Below are 11,736 nucleotides of genomic sequence, written 5' to 3' on the forward strand. Positions count from 1 at the left end.
CCTGTCTGGCCTTGGTTCCCCACCCCCCACATCCACCGTGGAGGCTCTGTCTGTCCACTGCCTCCGAGATAGTGCAAAAAGGCATCCAAAGGAACTTTCTAGACCTTTCTAGACCCATCAGAGCTACATGGTCAGACAGGCCACCAGTTCCTCCAGTCCCCGGAGGGATCCCATCCAGCATGTTCTCTGGGCCACTGCACCCAGGCCCTCCCCCTCCCCCAGGACAGCCCCAGAGAGACCAGCCTCACCCGGGCCGGCCCAGCCCCCAGTCGGCCCCCGCAGCCACTCTCACCATCCTTGAAGGAGCCCTTGTGTGCACGTTTCCGCCCCAGCGTCCTCTGTGCAAATGAGACACAGAAACAGCAGCAGTCAGCAGGGAGGGAAGGCGTGTGTGGGTCTACAGCAACTCCTCTGCCCAGGAGGCCCAGAGACCTCAGGGCACCACGTGTGAAGCTGTGCCCAACAGGAGGGGGCTCTGCTGGGCACACAGAAGGTGCTCAGTAAATGTTGGCTCCATGAGGGATGTGAGGCCACCAAGCAGAGGCCAGGGCAGGCAGGATGGAGTGGAATGGGGCTCAGAGCAGGCAGGGCAGGTAACCAAGGGCTGGGCAGATTCAGGAGAGCTGCCTGGAGGAGGAGGCAGGATTGAAGTAGCTGAGAGGGAGTGTTCAGGAAAATAGAGTGTCCTGACTGGGTTTAGAGGGAAGCCTGAGCAAGGCAGGACAGGTGTGGTTGAGAGAAGGCCAAGAAGGGAGACCGGGGTGGAGCTGGGGCCACACACAGGTCCCCATGGAGTCCAGGACCCGGGCTGGCAGGTAAAGCAGAGACTGGCGGGTTACAGTCCAGCTCCCAGCACAGGCCTGGGGTCCCAGCAGCTGACGGTGGGACTGGGGAGACAAGTGGGGGGCCCCACACCCTGGCTCTGCCTGTTGCCCACTCAGAGCCTGCCTTCCTGGCTGGGACACACCATTTTCCCTGACCTCGCAGCTGCCCTGGTTCCAGGAAAGTGAGAGCTGCTTTCTTGAAACCAGCTGGGGCCTGAAAATTCCCCTGGCTGGTCTGGACCATGTGGTGCTCCCAGCTGCACCCGGCCCCGCTCCCGCTGCCCTGTGTCCCCCCAGCACCCCCACTACTCCCCCTTCCAGCTCTGGGCACACGCTGCTGCCTCAGCCCTCCTTCACCTGGGGCCCGCCCTTGGTCCACACTTCTGCTTTAACCCTCTGTCCCCCGGGCCCGCCCCGCCCGGGCCTGAGCTGCTGGGAGCCCCTCCTCCACCCTGAGAGCCTCCTGGGCCTGCCCACGGGGCTCACCACAGCACCCCAGCACCGCACGCACAGGGAGCACTCGGGAAATGTTCACTGAATGCATGAGTCAACAGTGAATGGATTAATGGACCCCGCAGGCCTGGCCCTGGTGGGTACAGAGAGCTGAGGTCCTGAGACAGCTTCTGGGGCCTGGAAACCTCAGGTGGGCATGGCAGGGGGGCCGTGCCCCCCTCCCAGGCCGGGGGAGTCTCTAGACTGAGGACAGTGGCCAAGGCCCTCTCTGCCCCTCCCCTCTGCATGCCAGGCTGCCAGCATTCTGACAAGTGGTCTCGGCTTCTCCCCCGGCCAGGGCCACAGCTCAGGGTCCAGGCTGGAGCTCATGGCAGAGGAGCCCACCAGCACAGCAACCACGGGTCCAGAGGTTTCTGGGCTAGGGCGCCCTTCCCACCAGCCCTGTGCCTGTTTGGTTCTCTCGAGAATGCCGAGGTACACGGCTGTCAGATAGGGAGGAGAGGGCACACGTGCAGAGGGAGCATCAGACTGCTCCTGAGTCCGGGACGGGAGCCCCTCGGGCAGACCGAGCCCAGGCCAGTCGCTACTGTGACGCCATCATTGAAACCTGTCCTTTAGACAGGCCGGCTCCCCCTCGGGGCTGGTCTCTCCCCAGGCTCTGCTCCCCATCGTGGCTGAGAGTGGGGATGCCAGAGTCAGGGGTCCCGGGGTCAAACCCTTGACCTTTCTGAGCCTCAGCTGCCTCGCCTGTGAAGTGGGGACATGCACACTCCACTCGCAGGCTGTCCGTCGGGCTTACCTGGAGTAAACCACGTCAGGAGCCTGCACGTGGCAGGTGCTCACGAGACGGCAGCTGTGTGATGCAGGGGTGTGCCAGTGATGCTCAGGCCCCTGCCAGTCCACGAGCTCCCGAGGCACCTCGAGGCACGGCCCCCACCCTGCTGTCCAGGCAGATAGGCCCCCTACCTTATTTTTGGCTGGACACCGAGTGGACGGTGGGCTGGGCTCCTCAGCCAGAGACTGGAGCTTGGGGCTGAGCTGGACGGGACCGCCCTCGCTGCCCGGCGATCCCAGGCCCTTCATGGCCGCCCGGTAGGATTGGTTCCGCAGGTTTCGTCTAAGCATCCCCCCGGGACCCATGTCCATGTCGTCTAGGGAGAAGCTGGGGGCCGAGAGGAGCTGGGGGTCCCGCCGGGTGGCCTCCTTGCTGAGCACGGCCACCCCAAAGCTCTGGTGGCGGGCCGGGGCCTTGGCCTTGCTCGACACAGCCAGGCTCCTAGGAATCAGCTGCTGGGTGCCCATCTTGAGGGCCGCGGGGCTCTGCGTGCTCAGGACGATGGCCCGCGGTGCCTGGTCTTCAGGGGATGGAGGCGGGGGCGGAGGGGACGCTGGGGTGTCAGGCTGGAAGCCGGCATTGTCCGTGACCCGCAGGGAGCCCCGGACCATCGGAAGCCCGGACGCCGGGTAGCCCTTGGCATCGAGCCGCAGCTCCGAGTGGAAGCGGTATTCCAGGAGCTTCTCTTCCAAGGAGCTATCCGAGTGCCGCTGGGACATGCTGAGTGGCCACAGGGTCCTGGGGGGAAGGACAGAGGTGAAGGCCATGCATGGACATCCACCCTGCAGCCCCCAGCACACTGGCCCCATTGGCTCCTCTGCAGCATCTGCCCTGGGCAGAGCCCGCGCTCAGGACGCAGAGCTTGAAGGCCGGTTACGTGGCCTGGAGCCGAGCTGGCCATGCAGAGCCCATGGTCACCTGGCCTCCCCTGGGGGATTCGGGGCAGTCTCAGGCCTGCCGGGACCCAGGCTGCCGGGACTGGGGCAGAGGATGGGTGGCTAGTTCTCTGAGTCTAGGGCCCAGGTGGAGCAGCCTGTATAGAGGCTGGCCCTGTGAGGTTGCACACGCAGAGGACAGATTCCCGAGCTGGGGGAACCAGTGTGGGGTGGGGCGGGGTGCATGGGCCTGGGGCCTGCAGACCTCGACTGGAATCAGCTAGTCCTTGTGGTCAACGTGAGGACAATGAATAACGCTGCGTGCGGAGCTCTTCCGAGGCACACGTCAGATGGGAGGCAGCAACCCTGGCCTCCACTCTGCCCCGAGGCTCCGGAGCACCCCAAGCCGAGCTCCGCTCTGCTTGTTTGGGAGGATTATCTCACCCACTCCCGGAGGCATAGGCTGTCTTTATTCTCATTTTGCCAAGGAAAAAATGAGGCCGAGAGAGGCCCAGGGGCCTGCCGGAGACTCAGGATAGGATGCGTTGGAACCAGGACCTGAGCCCAGGCCTGCCTGACCCCCGGCCCTTTCTCTGAGCCGCCCCGCGCAGGGATACCACTGTGGCGGCCGTCTATGCAGCCTTTCCACATGCCCAGCGACACGCTCACATTTTTCCACATTTCCAAACTCAGAACGGGGCTGAGAAGCCCTGTCTCCAGAGCCTTGCCAGGCACGGTCACTGTGCGCGTGTGAACGCAGCGGGGGAGGGAGGCCTTTGCAGAGCTCCGACCCCGAGCCCACAGCCCCAGGACACGCCGCTGCTCCGTGGGCATCGCCGTGGCCTTTGACGGTTGTCCCCTGTGGGCTGCCCACTCTCCAGCATCCCTTGGCTACTCCAGCCTGTCCCTCCTGGCAGCTCATCTTCCCGTCTCTGCCCCTTCACCCTCTCCACCCTCGCCCGCCCGGCCCTTCCTGCAGCCCCCACCTGGCAGCTCACACGGCAGCAGGCAGCCAGCCTGACGTGGCCGTAAGTGCCGTCCACCAACCTGTCCCACTTTCCTTACCAGCGCAAGAGAGGGCTGAGCAGAGGGACGCGTGTCCGTCCTGGGCAGAAACCGGGGCACGAGTCCCTCCATGCCTTCCCCCCAGAGCAGTGAAAGGGCAAGTACTCGTCGGGACGGAGGCCCGCTGGCCTGGGACCCCGAGTGACCGAGCTCTGCAGAGCCCCCCCGAGCTGGGGCAGCAGCAGTCAGAAGTGAGGGCCTGTTTGTAAGCACTTTGTGGGCTACTTATTGCTGCAGCACAACCTGGCGTCCTGCCTGATGGCGCATTGTTCAGCCAGTGTGCACGGTCCACCTCCACCTTGCATGCCTGGGCCAGGCAGGGCCACTCACCATCCCCACGGACACCAGCTTCTGCCCCTGACCAACACACTCTGAGGGTCTGTTCTCCCACCACCACTGTCACCTCCCCCTGCTGCTCCGGAGCCTTGGTTTCAAAATCCATGAAATGGGTACAGTGACAGTAACGCCCACCCTGAGGGGCTGAAAGAGTCCACGGGCTCACACGTGTGAAGCGTGTAAACGGGGTCTGGCCCACCGAGGGGCCACAGTGCTGTGACGACCGAGCCCACACTGAAGCAGAGACACCCACGCTCCTCACACTGCACCCACAAGCGGAGCAGGCACCAGCTCAGGAGGACTTCGTAGGATCAAACTGCAAAGGAGAAAATGCACTCCTTTTTCTTTTCCTTTTAATTTTAATAAAAGCAGGGATAGCCACCATTCCTACGCTCCTCATATATGCAGAACTGGCATAGTGAAAACTATAAGGGCCAGGAGGGTGGAAGCCTACTTTTCAGATGGAAGAACTAAGCTCCGGGCCCCTGCCCGGGGGGCCCAGCTGGCGTGAGCCTCGCTCAGAGCCACACCCCGCGCCCTTGCCAACTTCCCCGTGGATCCGGGAAGGAACGCCGACCTAGTTAATCCGACAGCTCTGACGTGGGCGTGGGGCTGTGACCTGCTCTCTCCCACTCCAGGGGGCACGCAGCCAGACGTGATCAGGGCTGGGTGAGTGGGCACCAGCCGGGGACACCACCACCTGCCCAGGACCCACCAGGGGGTCCCAGCCTGAGCCCACCTCACACATTCGCTGCCCAACGTTGGGTCTGGGTGCTTCTCCCGCGGGAGGTTCTGAGCTTGGGCCCAGGAAGACCGGCCACATGGAGCCACCTAAATCCCAGTGCAGTCGCAGCGACTTCGGAAGCCGGGCACCCGGAAGCCGGGCTCTCCGCCCGCTCTGCTCTCCCAGCACACGGGCGCTCGGAGAAAACCAGCCCAGAAGGGCGCGTGCGGCCGTGCCTCCTGGGCCCCAGGGAGGAGCTGCCCCGCGCCGGAGCACCACCCACGCATTCCTGGGGACATTCTGAGTCACCCGGCTGCCACACCAGGCCTCCCCCGGGCCGGGCAAGTCTGCACCGTCCCAGATCCGTCCCCCCAACGTTAACCTGTCTGCATTTTACCCCGGCCTGGCTGAGAAACGGGCTCCTTTTAGACTTTCATCTGTATGCAGGCCGAGCAAAACACACCCAGTGGGCAGCCAGGAGACTCAACGTCTGCAAGTCCTTCGATTCCAAGCGTGAGGTGTTCACCGTGGGGGCATTTACACGGTTATAAAGAGCAGGTGGCACTGCAAGGCCGGCACCACGGCTGTGCACCCAAGTGCCCGTGAGCCCCTCATCCTCTCCTTCCTCCCTGTCTCGAGCACTGGACCCGGCCAGTGGCACAGCCTCTCCCAGGAGGAGGCAAAGTCTGCTCTGGGCCCAAAGGTGCCCAAACGGAACCTGTCGGCCGAGCCATTGCCGGGTGTGACCTCCATTCCCAGCAAGGTGGCCAGGCCCACAGGCCTGGGGTGCCACCAGCCCAGGCCCCGAGGAGAGTGGGCACTGTCCCAGACCACAGGTCACTGCCCCCTCTGCAGGAGCCCCCAGCCCCGTCTCCAGACCGAGCCGGCTCTCCGGAGCTGCAGCCACTGCAGGCACCATCTGTCTTCTCTCTGATGTCTAGTTTATCACAGAACCACGTGGACAAAGGTTCAAAAGTCAAACAGCACCCAGAGGCTTATCACGAAACACAGGCGTCCCCTCCTCCACTGCCCTGTCCCCCACAGGCCACCACTCCGGGCTCTTCAGTTTTTCCCTAATTTCTTGATCTCCCTACTGCAAGCATCGCCCACCCTCTCCCAGCTGCAGGGACGGGGGCCCCAGCCTGCACAGCGACACCCCCCGGTGTTTGCGGCAGCACGGCGGCTGGGCCCAGCAGACGCCGTGGCCGCGCCTCCCTCTCGTTAATAATTCCCTCCTGTTTACTGCCGCTCTCCTCCTGTTAATTTTTCCCCAAGTTCCAGTGTCTGGATCACATGTTCCATACGGTCAATGCATCAGCTCCGTTTCCCCAGACCCGTCCTCTCTCCCTGGCCTTCTCCGCACTGCTTTCGGGCCGCCCGGGTTCTCCTTCCTGCTCCCCTCCCTCTCTGTGCTCCAGCCTGTCCCCACGCCTTCCCGAGGCGGTGGCCCGGGAGGTAGGTCTTTGACTGTCTGAAAATGTCTTCTTTCTGCCTTTCCCTTGGCCGGTGACTGGGAGTCCAGAGTCCGTGGGAGATCGGTTTCTTCCAGAATGGAGGAGCCTTCCTCCTTGTCCTCCAGCTCCGGCTGCTGATGAGACATCGACGCCGGTGCCTCTGTGCTCCTCGGATGGTGACCTGAGGCTCGATCCAGCCCTGCTGAGGTGCGGGGCTCCCCGCCCTCCCCAGGAGCCCTGGTGCTCGCTCAGGGGGACGAGCCCAGCGGGACGGGCCCCGTTCACTTCCTGAGCCATGAACTTGTGCATCCTTCCAAGCCGGTGCTGCTGCCTCCAGGTCCTGGCGTTTTCCGGTGTTACTCCTGGGATAATCTCTCCCACCTGTTTTCTCCGATCTCTCTGGAATGCCCATTAACGAGTACTGACATCCGTGAGATGATCTCCTAACTTCTGACCCTTCTCTCCTACTTTCATCTCTTTGTCCTCCTTTGTGGACGTTCCTCGACATAATCTTCCAACTTTCCCACCGAACACTCACTGTCGTTTTCACTGCCCTGCAGAGAGCTCTCCTGCTCTTTATTCATAGCACCCTGTTCTTGCTTTACACATGCCACATCTGCTATCAACGTCAAGGATAATGATTATATTTTCTTTTGAACTAGTTTCTTCCTCTTCGCTGGCCTGACTCTCCATGCATGCATTTCCTCCTTCGTCTCAGCCTCTGTCGGCCCTTCTCTCTCAGGCACCAGGCTTTCCTCACACATCTGGTGGTCCCAGCTGGCTGTCTGCTTCTATTTAGGAAACAGGTATTGTGCTCCTGGGAGGCCTGTGTGCCCGGTGCACACACATGTATGTGAGCACACAAGTCTGCCAGGCAGGCTGTTGGGGACCCCCCGCTGGGTTCGTAGCCGGCGGCCTCTCCTGTGGCCCGTTGGTTCTGCAGAGCGTCTCTTTCAACGTCCCCACTGGAGGCTGGCCTTTGCCTGGCGTCCTGGAGCCGGTGCAGGGGAGGGGCTGAGAGCACAGACTCTCCTTTCAGCTGCCCTCAGGGCAAATGCTAGCCACGCTATCTGGACAGCAGTGTCACCAGGAGAGGCCAGATGCCCTGCAATGACCACACGGGCTCCAGAGGCAGGTCTGCTCCCCACCAAAGGCAGCCCCGGAAGGCTCCTCCAAAGATGCCCATGGCCCTGAGAGCTGCGTGCTCTCTGTCTGTCTGTCCCTCCATCTCCCCAGGAGTCTGTGGGTCCTCTAGGGGCAGGGGTAATCTTCCGTTCACATCCCCACAAACAGTCGGGCTCAATTCCCACACTGACAAGGGAATGACGAATATCCCGGGTACTTGCTCTGCTCTGGGGTCCTCACCTGGTACCGTGTCCTTCCTAAGAGGCCCTGGCGTTCTGTGCCGAGAATTAATCCTCACGAGGACTTTGCTTCAAGCGAGCAGAAACTGCCAGGGCAGCACCACAGGGAGCTTCCAGATCCATCTGTGCCATGGCTTTCTGGGGACCTTCAGGTGACTTCCTGCTCCTCCTGTTCAGGGTGGGGTGGGGAGGGCCCCCAACGGTTGAGCCCTGGGAACCCACAGCATTCAGTTTTCCCTTTGCTCTACACTTGCCCTGGTGTCCCCAGCACACAGGCAGGGGTGCGTAAGGGACACTCAGGACTGGGAGGGAGGAGTGGGGGCCCAGGGATGAGCAGGTGGAGTCAGGGGACGTCCCTGGACGGCCTCCAGTGACCCGACTCAGCCTGTCCGGTCCTAAGCTGCACTTGGCCCCGCCCTGGCTCTCTGTGTTTCGGTCCGGCTTGGCCCAGCCGGCCCTTGCAGCCCAGTGCCCTGGCTCCCTGGTCCTTCCCAACAGAGGGGCTTCCCGGGACCCCAGCAGGCTCAGCACCGTTTCTCCTGCTCCCTTGCAGAAGCATGATCCTCCCGGCCTGGGCCTGGCCTCTGCTCTCACAGCCACCAGGACCCAAATCACACCGAGTGTGGGACCCGCCAGCTCTCAGGGGATCTCTGTGCCTTCTGCCCCGGCCTCTAGGTCCAGCTGACCCCACCCCACCGGTGGGGCTGTCTCTCCAGCACCAGCTGCCCGACCCGGGCCTCTGCTCAGGCAAACTCAACCCACAATGCTAGCCTTGTGCTTGGGTAATTCTGCCCGGCCAGGCTGGAGACAGAGTCGCACGGAACTTGGGGACAGGATCTGGCTTTGTAAACCACGCAGCAAACAGGTCCATTTGCGAGGTGGCCGGGGCAGCTTGGGGGCTCTCAACCAGGGTGGCTTCTTCCTCTTCAGGGACACATGGCAGTGTCCAGAGACATTCTTGGTGGTCACAGCCAGGGCTGAGCTACTGAACTGTGGCTATGTGGCCAGGAATGCTGCTCAACACCCCACAGTGCACAGGACGGCCCCACAACAAGGACTGTCCGGAACAGATGCCCACAGCGCTGAGGTGGAGAAACCCCGGCTTAGCCAACCAGACGTTCTCCCTTTACGGTGGGGGTCGGGGGAGACCCACCTGGTGGCATGCAGCCCCACACACAGCCTGGCAGTGGGGAGGGGGGGCCAGGTGCCTTTTGCTCCCCTTACCCGAGCAGAAGCCTCCTCCCTGTGACACCTCCAGGCACCGGCAACCGCCACGGAGAAGCCCACCTTCCTGGCTCAGCCCGCAGCGCCCACCCCCCACAGGCCCACGCGTCGTGCCGGCTCCCAGCTCTGAATCCAGATGCCCCATAAATCCGGCCCCCTCCCATGCTTGGCTGGCACACGCGGTGCTTCCCCAGAGGAGCTCCGGATGGGAAATCAGAGCCTGGCGTCCGACAGGACCCTGGACCGGTGACCAACAGGTGTCCTCCAGATGCCTCCTTGCCCACTGTCTTTGTCCTCGACCGGACTTCCTGCAGGTGGGTATCCTCCTCTCTGACAGGTATGGAAACCAGGTGTGGAGGGAAGGTGACCTGCCCGGGTCAGGCTGACAGTCAGCAGAGAGCCGGACAAGGAGCTGGGCCTCGTCCTGACCCAGATCACTGCCCAACAAGTGAGCCGGGCGGGTGGGGATGCTCACTAGAAATAAGACGCTCTCACGGACGGCCGGGCACCCGAGTGCGCTCAGTGCCCCTGGAGAAGGAGCCAGCAGCTGAGAGCCATCGGAAACCGAAACTAAGATTCCCGGATGACACCCATGAGCGGCTGTGCCCATGAGATCACGCCACCGACGCTGTCCTCAGGGGCAGCAGAGGTGGGGACCCCAGCAAGCCACTTCACCTCTGTGCCCAGTTTCTCCACGCGAGGGTGAAGGGTGCCCCCCGCGTAGGGTCAGAGACGACCCCCAGGGAACCAGAGCCCTCAGACGGGGAAGCCCTGCCAGCAAAGGTTTCTCCCCGCAGGTGTCCAGGCAGGAGGGGGCGGGCCCTCTGCCTGGCTCACTCCATCTCATTCTCCAGGTGACTTCTGTCCAAGTGACTTAAGACCTACTTCTTCCGGGAAGCCCCCAAGCCCCCGCCCTCCCGCTGCGGCAGACTGGTGAGAGCCCTGCCTACAGCCCACAGCCTCTGCCTGGCCGTGCCTATGACCTACCTCTCACAGGTTCTTGTCCTCCTGGGGCCCATGGGCATCGTAGGGGCAGCGACCAGAAGGAGCTCAGCTGTTGCTGAGTCAGCGCCCTGAGTGGCCGCTCCTATGACTCCCGTTTTCCAGGTGAGGAAACTGAGGCCCAGAGGGCTTAAGTGACTTGCCTTAATTCACACGGAGCTGGGATTTGAACCTGGGGTCCCCACCTCTAAGAACGAGGCCTGAGGGTGTCAGGGTAGACAGGTGTCTAGGGTCAGGGGCCCTCCCGACAGTCCCAGCTAGGGCCTGCAGGTGCCATGCACCGCCTCGTCTGGGGGGACCCGGGACCCCGCACTATGCACTGGGAGCACAGAGGGGAGAATCAGGACCTGCCGGCTCCAGGTCGGGTGCAGAGGGCCCCCCAGGCCGAGTGCTGAGCTGAGGTCCACCCACATCTCCAAAGGGATCCTTGCTTCCCAGATGCAGACACCAGGCTGGGCGGCTAAGACAAGCGTCTCAGCGGGAAGTGGGACCCCCACCCTCCTCCACTCCCCCTCCCTTCTGAGCTGAAGACAGAGCAGGACCCCTCCCTGCCGCTGAGTCTGCCCCACCCCCCGCCCCCCGCCCACCACGGCGGGGGAGGGGTTTGTTGTGGGGAGGGCTCTGCATTCTTGGGGCTCCTGGCCCTTGGGGCCAAAGCGGGTTTGGGCAGCAGACTCTCCCGAGCTGTGGGAAGGGTCGTCTCATCCCCTCTCCTGACTCCCCTTTTCAACGGTCCTGGGGCTTCCTGAGGGTCTCAGCTCTGACGTCTAAACGGGAGCCCCGGCGCAGAAGACCTCCCCTCGAGGGGTCCCCTCGGGGCCCTAGGGAGGGCACCGGGCAGGGGCGGGACGCCAGGGGCCGGGGGCCGGGGGAGGAGTCGGGGTCCGGGCTCCTGGTCCAGCCGGCTCGGCCTGCGGGCTCCGCCCCTTCCCGCAGCCCCATCTAGGCAGCCCCGGGGCAGGGCTGGCGGGAAGCGCAAAGGGAAGGAAAAGCGCCCCCAGGATTCCCGGCCCCCTCCCCGAGGCTTACCCCACCCCCCAAGTTCACTTCTCCCCCCGTAGGCTCACCTGTTCCCCACCCCAGGCTCACCTGCGCCGCGGGGCGGAGGACGGGGCGACGAGCGCGGCGGCCGAGGCGGGGCCGGTCCAGCCTGCAGGCTGCGCCCTGGCCGGGCGGCCGTTCCAGGCCCCGCTCTGTCCCGGCCGCTCGGTCCCTCCCTGTCCCCGCCCCCCCACTTCCTGTTCGGCCCGCGGGAGGCGGCGGCGCGCTCCGGCCCCGCCAGGTGGGTGCCCAGGTGGGCAGGGCGCCGGCCGGGCGGCTCCGGCTCCGGCTCTGGGCGGGAGGGAGGACTGGGTGCGCCCCGGGCACCTGGCCGCGCCGCCTGCGTCACCGTCCCCACCTGGCCGGCCGGCGCCCACGTGACCCGCGGCGGGGCGAGTTCGCGCCGCCGGAGTCCAGGCCGGAGTCCGCCAGCGCCGCTCCGGAACCGCCCACCTCCCAGGCCGGCGTTGTTCGCCGGGTGTGGCGCGAGTGTCTCCGCTTCGCTCACTGCGCCCCTGAATCTCTCCTTCCGCGCCCGG

The 11,736-nt window shown here is 64.1% G+C and overlaps 1 protein-coding gene across 3 annotated transcripts in view; it reads right to left on the minus strand.

The window, feature by feature from the left end:
• ARHGEF16 (Rho guanine nucleotide exchange factor 16) overlaps positions 1-11,349 on the minus strand; it is a 26,346-nt gene extending 14,997 nt beyond the window's left edge. Inside the window, exons 1-4 of one of the 3 annotated variants that reach the window (XM_087446961.1) lie at positions 11,246-11,281; positions 7,932-8,099; positions 2,244-2,850; positions 293-338 (exon numbers count right to left, since the gene is read on the minus strand). In XM_087446961.1, coding sequence (XP_087303087.1) covers positions 293-338; positions 2,244-2,831 — 634 coding nt within the window. In that variant the 5' untranslated portion in view covers positions 2,832-2,850; positions 7,932-8,099; positions 11,246-11,281. Of the gene's footprint in view, positions 1-292; positions 339-2,243; positions 2,851-7,931; positions 8,100-11,223 lie in introns of all 3 variants that reach the window. The other 2 variants (XM_004425510.3, XM_014783813.2) reach the window with 2 other exon arrangements.
• Positions 11,350-11,736: the final 387 nt, after the last annotated feature.

This window comes from Ceratotherium simum, chromosome 22, assembly GCF_057802395.1.
Source record: "Ceratotherium simum simum isolate JZ-2026a chromosome 22, ASM5780239v1, whole genome shotgun sequence".
NCBI lineage: Eukaryota > Metazoa > Chordata > Mammalia > Perissodactyla > Rhinocerotidae > Ceratotherium > Ceratotherium simum.